The 12796-nt window shown below is 34.1% G+C and overlaps 1 protein-coding gene across 3 annotated transcripts in view; it reads right to left on the bottom strand.

Annotated features, from left to right (window-relative positions):
• Positions 1–12796, bottom strand: part of RIMKLB (ribosomal modification protein rimK like family member B) — a 101116-nt gene that overhangs the window by 26169 nt on the left and 62151 nt on the right. For all 3 annotated transcript variants that reach the window (XM_031938321.1, XM_031938323.1, XM_031938322.1), the window contains exon 3: positions 3593–3823. In XM_031938321.1, coding sequence (XP_031794181.1) covers positions 3593–3823 — 231 coding nt within the window. The remainder of the gene's footprint in view (positions 1–3592; positions 3824–12796) is intronic.

The raw sequence follows: 12796 nt of genomic DNA, 5'->3' as shown, positions 1-12796 counted from the left end.
ATATCTATTTTATATACCTATATACCTAGAGAGTCATGTAAAACTTTCTCAGGCAAAAAGGGGTAGTGAGTGGAAAAAGTTTAAAAAGTCATGGCACAGGTTATCTTTTTATAAGCATCTACACTCAATACCTCTTCAATTTCCCCATCACTTACTTCTCAACCCTTTTGCTACCACTTTATTATTAACATCTACTTTTATACAAGGTAATATAGATGACAGAATGTAAGCTCCTTAAATTGCAGAGAATATTTTATTTCTGTCTCTATATCCCCAGTGCTTACTGTACAATATCTGGTACAAAGTATGTACTTAATATTGATTTACCTTCTCCTAAAACCAAGTGTATTTTAGGGTTCTGTCCTAGGATTATGTTCTTACCCTTAGTGATCTCATCTATTTCTTTTCTTAATCTCTTTCCTCTCTTGCCAGATCATATTGTCAGCTGCCTATTGGACATTTTTTCCTACAGCAATTTAAACTCAAAACAAAATTGATTATCTTCTATCATAAACTTACATCCACCATATTCCATATTTCCCACATCTGTTTACATCTTTCTAGAAACTTAGGTTCATAACCTTGTCATCCTTGACAGTTTCCTCTTCCTCATTCTCAGAATTCTCCATATGCTAAGTCAATTGATTCTTTGTTTAGGACAGCTCTTGAACCTGTCTCCTTTTCTTCATTCACATACCTTCTACTCTAATTCAGTCCCTAATCTTCTACTTCACTCACTGTAATAACTTTCTAAGTAGTTTTTTTGATACCAGTTCCCCCCCCCCCGACCCTCAATATAATTTCAATAAAACTATGAAAATAATCTTCCAAAAACATTGGTATAAGAATATAATCTCTCTGCTAAAAAAAATATATAAAGGCTTCCATATACCTTTTGAAATAAAATACAAAATCTTTCAGTAAAGACTATCTGGCTCCAACCAACTTTTCTAGTTTTATTTCAAACTACTATTCATCATAGAGTCTAGATTCTAGCAAAAAATAAATAAATAAACTAAATGGCTCCCTTATTGGATATGCCAAAACTTACTTTCTATGTATTTGCACAAACTATCCTTTAGGGAGTAAGGCGTACAAGAGAAGGAAGTTGTGGTATCAGAGGACTTGACTTCAAATCTTAGTAACAGTATACTACTTGTATGATGTCGGTCAAGACTTTACCAGAGGACTTCTAAGATTTATATCTCTAAATCTCAAACTTGTCCCAGATGCATTTCCTCTTCAACTCTAGCGACTGTAAGCAAGCTTTTAACTGTAGCAAGCATTCAACTGTACCAAGCAGGTACTGAAACTTCATTAAGTTGTTGAATTAAATACTTTCCTTTAACAAAAGGTAACTAACCTTTCTGTAGAAGACTGAAGGGGCTAGCAATTCTTTTACTTTTCAACCACCTATTTTCTTGGCTACCATGCATATCAGAAACACTGAAGAAATCTACTTAGTTTTGCTACTTACCCAGTTAGACTAGGAAAATAAGAAAAATAAGTAATAAAGACAACCAACTTGGATTTTAGTAGAAATTAAGATTCTAAGCAGCAACATGCCTATTCAAAAATCATTCCATTTATTTTTTATTAATAAATGTTCTCATTTACTTTTTCTACCCTACATATTAAAAAACGTATTTCTTACTATATAGAGACTACAAGTATTTAATACATTCTGTTTTTCACACCACAGCCAACAGTACTGAGATTAGCCCAAAACAAAATGAGTAGCACAACGATCAGCACAAATCTTGCTGAAAAGCTGAAGCCAAGAAAAGTTTGCAAACTGAACCAAGATAGTGTGACCCTTTCTGCTTTATTTATCATGGCAAGATATCTATATCCAGAATTAAAAGGGAATTATACTACTTAATTTTTTTAAAAGTAGAAGTATTAAGTTATATAGCTTAACAATGCAGCATTTTCTCATCTTTCCTATTTTCTGGCTCCTTAAGACTTCATGACATAAGATATCTCAGAGTTGTAAAATATCCTTGAAGCAAAGATCTTCTTGAAGGAGCTAGATTTTTTTTTTTTTTTTTTTGCCTAAGGCCATTGAGGTCAAGTGACTTGCCCAAGGTTACACAGCTAGGAAATATTAAGAGTCTGAGACCAGGTTTGAACTGAATTCTTGATATTGGTAAAGAAAATCTATTCTTAGACACAAGATCTTCACTATTGATCAGAGAAATGCAAATTAAAATAAATGCATTACTACCTCAAAATACTATCAGATTGGCTAATACAACAGAAAAAAAAAACCCAGTAAATGTTGGAAGGGTTGTGGGAAAATTAAGATACTATGCAATGTTGGTAGAGTTGTGAACTGATGCAACTATTCTGGAAAGCAATTTGGAACTAAGCCCAAAGGGCTATCAAAATGTGCATATCCTTTGATCCAGCAATACCACTACCAGGTCTATATCCCCAAAAGATCATAAATAGGGAAAATGATCAGGCTGATTTCCAATTCCCCTATTGTTGTTGAGGACAAAAATAAACCTTTTAGTTACCAAGTGGGCAACCTTAGCCATTCTTAACTATTTCCTATCTCTTGTTCTCCTTACACAATCAGGTACCAATTTTTGTTAATTCTACCTCTAACAGTTCATATATCCATCTACTTGTATTTTCTCACAAGAATACCACCCTAGTTCTACCTCAACACTTCTGGTTACCTTCTTCAATCCTCCACATACCTATCAAAATAATAAGATAAAATACAAATTGCTGGCATGGGATTCAGAGTTTGCACGATAATAATTCATCATTTCACACTAGTTCCTCCCTTATGAACTCTACACTATAGCCAGATTGACCTCTATGCCATGATTAGAATTTGAGAAATCAGTTTTTGCTTCCATACCTTTGAATTTGAACATGTTGTTTCTTATACCTGGAATACATTATCTCCTTAACAGTACCTTTTAGTATTTTCAGTTTCTTTTAAGGCTTAGCATAGGCACTATGCTTATAGGAAACCTTTCCTGGTACCTCTATCTTGCATTTACTTTGTTTTTGAAAAATATTTTGGGGGCAGTTAGGTAGAATAGCAGACAGAGCACTGGACTCAGAATCAGGAAGGCTCATCTTTATGAGTTCAATCCTGGCTTCAGACACTTTGTGACCCAGGGTAAATCATTTCACCCAGTTCTCAAATGTAAAATGATCTGGGGAAAAAAATGGACAAACTACTCCAGTATCTTCACCAAGAAAACTCCAAATAGGATCATGGAGAGTTACTACAAGTGAAATAAATGAATAACTAACAATATTTTTAGCCTCCAGTAGAATATAAGTTTCTTGAAAGCAGGGGCTTTTTGTCTTTCTATCTTTGATGCAAATCTTTGCACAGTGCCTCAAATTTGGATACTTTTAATAAAAATTTGCTGAAATGAATAGTAATGAAATTCCATATTTAGGATTCCCCAATTATCCTATTTAAACTGTTGAAAACCCAAAGCCTTTAAGTTAAATTTCTATGAAGTCTCCCATACTAAATTTTCCTTAAGCATTTGTTCATTCCTTTGAAACTGTCATTTGATTCTAGAAGCATTCTATATTTTCCTATTGATGGTCTCACCATAAGAGAAGGTATCTGGAAGAGGAACACCATGGCCAGCTAGCTCTTGGAAAGTCCAGAACTTATTGACACAATTCAGGATAGCTTGAGGCCGGTTCATCAGTCGGCATCCCATCTTTTCCAGGTGACGTAAGACAGTGATATCACTATCACTCTGTACCCAAGGTGTTGGTACCCTTACTACCACCACCTGAGGATAGGCAGTAATCAACTCCCCATTGATTCGGAGACCTGCAAACAGAGAGAAGAAACTGAGTGCATTTATTTAAAAGGTTCAAAGTAGTCAGCAGAAAATATGCGACAAAGCATAATACTACAGATATTCCAAAGCATAGTTCATAGTTAAGATTCATCGATGACTAAACATTCAAAACTATCTCCACAGTTTTATAACTTCATAGTTTAATAAAAGCAGACTAAATGTTATATTATATTGGAATGAAGAGGGATATTTTCTTCACTTTGTATTTTTTTTTATAAGAAACCATTAAATTCATTATTAAAACCCCCAAACTCTCATCCTGAATTTTTTTTTCAAGGTGAAATTGTTAGTGAATATAGCTTTACTTTTATAGGTCATACATATATATCCTAGAGCCAGAAAGAATTCTTGAGAATTGGTTGGTTCAATTAAATTTAATTTAATGAGCATTTGTTAAGAGTTTATTACATGATTGGACTACCTGCCAGCTAGGGGAGGGGGTTGGAGGGGAGCAGGAGGGGGAAATTTGGAACAAAAGGTTTTGCAAGGGTTAATGTTGGAAAATTAACCATGCATGTGTTTTGTAAATAAAAAAATAATAAAGAGTTTATTACATGAAGAGATGTGTTAGATATAAAGAAAAATAAACAAAGTTCCTGCCCTGAACATAGTAATATGATATGCTTTATTGTACTGTGAAAATGGGCACTCATTTGAATTTGTAAGAACCCTGGGCAAATTCCATGACCTTCTATGATAAACATTACTATGTTTTAGTATTCTTAGAATCAAAATCTTTTTTTCTTAGGTGAAAGATTTATAAAATTCCTTCCTCTTTGGATTATTTAGATCAAACTATGTAAGGAGATACTGAATGACTAGCTTTAAATATATTAAGACTGCAATATGAAAAATGACAAATACTTTTAATTTCTTTAAATATCAAACACAAGAAATAGATGATGATTGAAAAAGAATGCAAATTATATTTAAATAGGAAAAAAATCTTGACTATGAGTTCTGCAATCTCCCATTTCCTCACCTCGCCTTCACTTCTCAATCCAATGAACTGGGATTCCAGTTTTACTATTTGATTGAAGGTTACTAAGGTTTAATCTTATTTAACTACTAAATAGTCTTTCCTCAATCCTTAAACTATTTGATCTCCTTTATGCTTTTGACCCTGTTAATTGTCACTTCTTCCTTTGGCTTCTATGAGACTGCTTTCTTTTGGATCTCTTTTGCTGGATCATCTACTTAACCACTAAGTGTGAGTAACCCTCAAATGCTCTATACTTAGCTGCTTCTCTTTCTAAATCTTCAATTGGTGATCTCATTAATTTCTTTGGGTTCAATTACTATCTCTATGAAGATAATTCCCAAATCTACATAGTAAATACTCAATCCTGAACTCTTGAGGGACCGTATTACAATTGTTTATAAAAACGAGACTCCTACTAAATGATGACCCACAAATAGTTTGGGCTCAACTTGTTTAAAAAAGAACTCATTATATTTAACCCAACTACATTGCTCCTCTCCAAAGTTCTCCACTTCTTTTGATGACACCACCATCCTCTAGTCTTTCAAGTCCTCAAAGTAGGAGTCATCCTTAATTTTTTCCCCTTTCTCAAATCTCATATCCAAATAGTTGTCAATTGATGATTTTTCTCCCATACCAACTCTTGCCATGTACAGTTTTCATTTTACTGATGTGGATTTGCCTGTGGATACAAGGAAAGGAGGGAAGGAAGAGGCACACAGTTCAAGGACACGTGGGAGGTCAGGGACACAGAAGTGAGGGCAAGATTCAAGAAACATGTGGTATGTGCTGGAGCTAACCAAGTGGGGAACTGACTGGAATTGAGAGGAAGAACATGTAGACACAAATAGAAAAGGTGGGGTGACAGGTGGAGGCCAGAAACAGATACCCAAACATGGATGTATAGAAGATATACAGAAGCTAAACATATGAGCAGTTAGGAAGAGTGGGGCAAATGTTTCTTTTGGATATGGAGGTCTCAAGTCTAGCCCCCAATCTAGAAGAGGCACTGGTCTCTACACATATGCTTTCTCTTGGACAGTTTTTTTTTTTTTCTTGGTATGGAGCTGAGAGTAGGACCTGAGAGCACAGTACTATACAGTAAAGTTAACATAGGTGTTCTTTTTTTTTTTTTTTAATGATTTTCTTTCAGAATTTTTTTGAGCAAGGTTAAATTTGAGTAATGTGAATTTATATAAAGTGAGAAGTCTGTCTACTCTTTTCTCCATTCACAGAGTTACTACCCTAGTTGAAGTCCTTATTATTCTCATCTAGATTATTGTTAAGTTTCTTAATTGATCTCTTTGCTTCTGGACTTTGGCTCTTTCCAAATCATTCTTTCTGTAGATACACAGATTGGAACATGTCACTCATAGTCCAACATCTTTAGTGAATCTTATTTTCCTTTAGGATAAAATACAAATTTTTTTTCACTTTTCTGGTCTTATTTCATAAAACTCCCTCTTTAAATAACTTTCCTTTCCACTTAAAAGTTAGTTTGCTAGCTCTTCTCTGTTCACAATTTTCCTTTCTTGCCTGTGTTTTACCAGAAGTTATTACCCATGCTTAAAATATACTCCATTACTTTCATGTTACAAAATCTTTATATTTCTTTAAATTACAATCATGCTATCTTCACCAGCCTTTTCCTGACCCTCTCAATTATTAAAACACTCTTCCTATAGAAATAATTTCGCATATATTTTGTATTTATTTGTATGTAGCCCCCACTATAAATCATTCAGGGCAGATAAAGTTTCATAAAAGTTTTGGTATTTCCACACAGTGCCCTGCCCATAGTAAAAGCTTAAAATATATGTTGATAAACTAGAGAGAAGAGAATCTCCTATACACACTTTTTTTTAAAAAACAAAAAACTATTTTATTGATATTTCTATTTTACATTACAGTCATATAATCATTCACCACCCCCTATCAAAACTTTCCCTAGAGACAAAAACAGCTGAGACAGAAATCTTGTCTAACAATGAAAAATATTCTATTCTATTCTTCCTAATGTAAGGAAGGTTTCTGTATATTTTTAAAGAATAAAACCATTACTTGTTGAATGTTTTGTCACAGAAGAAAATGGTAGGAAGGAACTTTTAATTTATTCTACAGCCAAGGAGGAGCTCAATATAAGGTTTTTGAAAAGGAGAATAGCATTAATCTTAGGAAGATTAGTTTTAGGCAACTTTATGGGGAGTGAATTAGAAAGGGGGATATCTGAAACAAGAGTGGTTGCACATGGCACAAAAGTGGAACACGTGAAGGGTAACGAACAGAAGCCAAAGATATTGTCAAAGTCAAATCACTAAGACTTGACATCTGATGACATGGAAGTGAAAAAAAGACTCAATTTTAACTCCAAAATTGTGAACTGAGGCTATTGGGAGAGATAGGGGTACCTTCAAGGGCAGCAGTGATTATTTGGAAGCGAAACAGATTTAGGGCTTGAGTAAGGTAAATTACCCTTTTTTGACATTGAGAAAAGAAATCAACTTTATTTCTTGGAGTAAGTGGAGTCCATTCCACTATTGGTCTTTACGCAAAAGCATAGTAATCTATACTGGGTGGTTATGTTGTAATTTTTTTTTTTCAGGTACAAGGTAGATTTAGGTAGATTTATATATCCTTTGAAATCTCCTCTAATTCTGAGATTGTGTGATTGTAAGAAGCTGACAGGACAGCTAAGAGGAGATGCTACAAAAATCCATTAAATTGATATTTATTAACTGGCTATTATGTACAAGTCAAGTAAAATCAACAAACATTTATTAAGTGCCAGACACTGTACTAAGAGTTGGGAATACCATAATAAGTAAGACTTCTTTTCTGGAACAAAGAGAAGGTCAAAAGGTTTTATGCATATTTTCCAGATGGTAGGGGTACTGCACCCTGAGCCTCCACAATGTAAAATAGAAAACTGTATATTGCTTTGTCATGGAGTTTAGTTGAGGAGAAATTCTCCACATCAATAACTGGTGGATATCTCTAGTGTGCAGAGAAGAAGCTAGTAGACAGACAAAGACTGAATATTAGATAAGTAAACATGTTAGTGGGAGAAATCTCCTGGAAAAAATGGAAAATGTACGTGTAGAGAGACTGGCCTTGACTAGGAAAAGGTCCAACTTTTCAATAGAAATTAAAATAAAGTAGGATATTAGGAAATGATTATCGGGTGGGTATGAGTTAAGAACTAGAAGAGGCCATGTTCTAAGATGACAGGAAAAGATAATGATAAACATCAGATGGAATGTGGGAAAACTAGGACACTAATACATTGCTGGTAGAGTTGTGAATCATTCTGTAGAGAAATTTGGAACTGTGCCCAAAGGGCTACAAAACTATACATACTCTTTGATTCAGCAGTGCCACTACTGGATCTGTATCCCAAAGAAATCATAAAAGAGGTAAAAGAATCCACATGTGCAAAAATGTAGCAGCCCTTTTTGTAATGCCAAAGATTTGGAAAAAGAGTAGATGCTCACAGACTGGGGAATGATTGAATAAGTTATAGAATATGAAAATAATGTAATATTATTTTTCTATGTAAAATGAAGAACAGGCTGATTTTAGAAAAGCCTGGAAAGATTTAAATGAACTGATGCTGAGTGAAGCAAGTAGAACCAGGAAAACATTGTACACAGAAACAACATGACTATATTGATTAACTATGATAGATTCAGTTCTCAGAAATTCAGTGATTCAAGGCAACTCCAATAAACTTTGGAGACGAAATGTGGATCAACACAAACTAATTTTTACCTTTTTTTCTTTTCTTTTTTCCATGATTTTCACCTTTTGTTCTGCTTTTTCTTTCCCAACATGACTAATATGGAAATATGTAAAAAATGAATGTACATGTATAAGCTAAAAGAATTAATTATATATTTTTTAAAAAGGCATATAAAAGAAAAAGCCATGGTGAATGGCTTTCAATTTTTTTGGTAGGGGGACAGGAGTTGAAGTAGAAAGGAAAATTGAATCAATGTTTTGGGGTGTCCTTTTCATTAGTCAGTTGTCTAATACTGATCACTGTAACCCAACTAAAAATATGAGGTGCTTCTAAATTTTCACTTTCTATCTGTATTATATAAGGCTAATCCAATGGAGTAACTGTAACTGCAAGTTTAACTACTATTTTAAGATACTTTCTACATAGAAACTTTTGAATTATGTTTTTCTTGAAGCACAGTCATTTGTAGTTCCATAAATTTGCTTTTCCAAATTTCAACAGTGGTTTCTTTTAACTTCTATGTAGTAATATTCTCCTTGTCACACTTGGTCTAAAATCAAGAAAGCTTCTGTTAAGATCATTCTCAGGGCATTAGTAATCCAAGCTGAAGAGACTGACTTTATCTTGAGATAATTGTTACTTCTCAGTGTCACTGACTATATAATATCTTTAGGTGTACTGTGAACACAGCCCGTAAGTTGTCTCATTCATTCTCCCCATCCCCAGTACAACAGGCATCTGTATCTAATGACTCTGAGAGTCAAATATGTGCAAAGATTGAATTACTTCAACAACCCATCCTAAATGTGGAAAAGCGTGCCTATAAACTATGTTCATGTATCCTGGCCAGTCTGTATTCAATCTCACCGATTATGATTCTTAAAAAATCTTCAAGAAAGATTGAATGGCATTCATGGACCTTACTGAAAAGTTCAGTTACAAGTGCAGCTTTTCAGTGAATGAACAATCCAAGCTCAAATCCCATTATTTCCAAAGATTAATCTTTCAATTCCTAAATTCATACTGCTATTTATATCAACATGGAGAAGGTTGTCAGACCCAAAGAAATTGTGGGCCCAGAAATGTGCCCTTCTTTTAAGAAAGACCCCAAATCCAGGACCATGGACAGCATTCATACTCCCAGAACTACCTATCTTTCAATAATTACCTATCTTTCAATAAATTTCACTGGAATCTTGGGGGCAGAAGGAAAAACCTCAACACTGAAAGAGGCAAAAAAAAACCAAAACAAAAAACAAAAAACAAAAAACATCCCTGCTTGAAGAAGATAACATGGAAGTAATTTATATACAAATAAGATGTAAGTAGTCTGAACTGGAGATAAACTCAGAAAAAAGTCATTAGCAATAAGTGGGATATGGAAATGTTTTCTGAGAGAGTGAGATTTTTGTGAGAGTTGAAGTGGGGAGGAGAGAGGAAGTAACTACTACAAAGACTTGAAAGGTAGGAATAGCTCAGGTTAGGAACTGTTTTAAAAGCTAAACAGAGGATTTTGTATTTGATTTTGGAGGTAAATAGGGAATTTTAGTCTAGTTTATTGAAGGGTAAAGGGGAGGGGAGAGAGAATAATATGGATATGCTTTAGGAAGATCAATTTGACAGGTAAATGGAAGCTAGACTAGAGTGAGACAGATCAACCAGAAGATTAGTCCCAACAGTCCAGGTATGAAATGAAGGTCTACATTAGGGTACTAGTCATTTTGGGAAAGAAGTATACATAAGACATGTTATAAAGGTAGAAATAGGATTTGACAAATGATTAGATTGCAACCCTGAGTAGTGTAGTATCCTGACATTAAGAAGAGAGGACAGGGGCAGCTAGATGGTGTTGTTAATAGAGTACTGACCTCAGGAGGACCTGAGTTCAGATCCAGCCTTGGACACCTAACACTTCCCGGCTGTGTGACCGTGGGCAAGTCACTTAGCCCCAATTGCCTCAGCAAAAAAAACAAAAACAAAAGGAAGAGAGGACAGTAGAGGGGGAAAAGTGAGTTTGGTTTTGAGACATGATGAATAAATAGGGAACATCAAGTATAGAATGTCAAACAGGAAGTTGGAGATGAGGTTAGGGCTGGATAAATGTATCTGAATCATCTGCATAAAGATAATATTATCTAAATCCAGTAAGGGCTGATAAAAACAAACAAAATAATAGAGGGAGACGAGCAAGGATACAGCCTTCAAAAACATCCACTACTAGTGAGAGTGATTTGATATAAATCCAGCAAAGGAGACTGAGGAGAGAGCAATGCCACAAAAACTTAAAAACTTAAAAGAGACGGATAGTCTTTAGATAGATTGAGAAGAATGATTAGGTCAGAAGCTAATCAGTAAGGAAGAAAGAAGGAAGGAAATGAAAGCACTTATTGCAAAAAGCACTTATTGCAAATGGCGTTCTTAGAAGTTTAGCCATAAAACTGAATGGATGCCCATCAGTTGGAGAATGGCTGAATAAATTGTGGTATATGAATATTATGGAATATTATTGTTCTGTAAGAAATGACCAACAGGATGATTTCAGAAAAGCCTGGAGAGACTTACACAAACTGATGCTGAGTGAAATGAGCAGGACCAGGAATCTGAAATAGTCAACCATGGATGAATAAATGGATTTCAATGCATCAGTAAGGGTCCCATTTTTTAAGGGCCACAGCAGAGGTACATGAGTTTCTTTAGCTACATTTGGTAGCAAGGCTTGAAGATGGATAATCTAAGATTAAATGGAAGATTGTGAAGGGCATCAGACAATAGAACAAGATATGGGTTTCATATGAAGAGTTATACAGTAAGTTAAACACTAAAATCCTTAAAAAAAATGGAGAATGAATTAGAATCTGGGTGATTATAACCATGTAAATCTAGACTAGGTGAAATAAATATATGAAGTGAATCTCAAAGGAGGAGAGATTGTTAAATGGTAATGGAAGAAGGCAAGCCTAGAAATTATAATTAGGAATAAGGCAAAGGTTGATTCCTCCCCCTAGACAATGCCAAGGTGCAACAAAAGATGCAATAATCAATCACTGGAGAAAATGATTAATGGATTTAGTATCTTTGGGAGAAAAATAAATTTTTTCTGAGTGTAAAACAGGAGTGTTAAGAGCTAACCGACAGTCTGAAAATTTCCCCATCATTAAAAAAAAATCAGAAAGGAAGTATCAGTTATCTTTAAAATTCATACTTCATTTCTCCTATGATATGGATAAGTAAGGTATTCAGTCTTAGGATACAACATTATATTTATTGACATACTGAACTTGCACAGGTCACTTTTAAGTTATAATTTTCTGATTGTTTTCTGTCATTATTTATCCAATCCTGATTTTTTTTTTTTAATAGTTTTTTATTTACAAGTTATATGCATGGGTAATTAATTTTACACCACTGACAATTGCCAAACCTTTTGTTCCAATTTTTCTCCTCCTTCCCCCCACTCCCTACCCTAGAAGGCAGGATAATCAATACATGTTAAATATATTAAAGTAAAAATTAAATACAAAATAAGTATAAATGTCCAAACCGTTATTTTGCTGTACAAAAAGAATCAGACTCTGAAATATTGTAAAATTAGGCTGTGAAGGAAATAAAAAATGCAGGTGGGCAAAAATGTAGGGATTGGGAATTCAATATAATGGTTCTTAGTCATCCCCCAGAGTTCTTTCACTGTGTGTAGCTGGTTCAATTCATTACTGCTCCATTGGAACCGATTTGGTTCATCTCATTGCTGAAGATGGCCAGGTCCATCCTTATGTTTTTTTTTTAACCCTCATAGAGTACTTTATCAAATTTTATCTTGTTAAACTTCATTCCATTACACCAACCTATTCATATTTTGAGATAACAATTCTTCCATCCAAAATATTAATGAAATCCTATCTTATTTTCATCTGCAAATAATGTGCATTTCCCCTCCAGTCATTTGGATAAAGAACAAATAAATCAAGAATCATTATTCAAAAAGATCTTAACAAGCTAGAATAACAAGACAAAATCTAATACTTTTTATAGGGATAAATGTAAAGTCCAAGATTGGAATAAAATAATTACATGAATATAGAATGAGAAAATTATTACATAAAAGTTTTGTGTAAAAAAACCTGGGGTTTTTGGTGTGTTGCAAGGTCAATAGGAGTCAAGTGCAACAACAAAATTATTTAATAATTTTAATCTGCATTCAAAAAGACATAATATACAGAACAA

Source organism: Sarcophilus harrisii, chromosome 5, assembly GCF_902635505.1.
Source record: "Sarcophilus harrisii chromosome 5, mSarHar1.11, whole genome shotgun sequence".
In the NCBI taxonomy this organism is placed as follows: Eukaryota; Metazoa; Chordata; class Mammalia; order Dasyuromorphia; family Dasyuridae; genus Sarcophilus; species Sarcophilus harrisii.
This window is presented reverse-complemented; position numbering and strand designations above follow the sequence as displayed.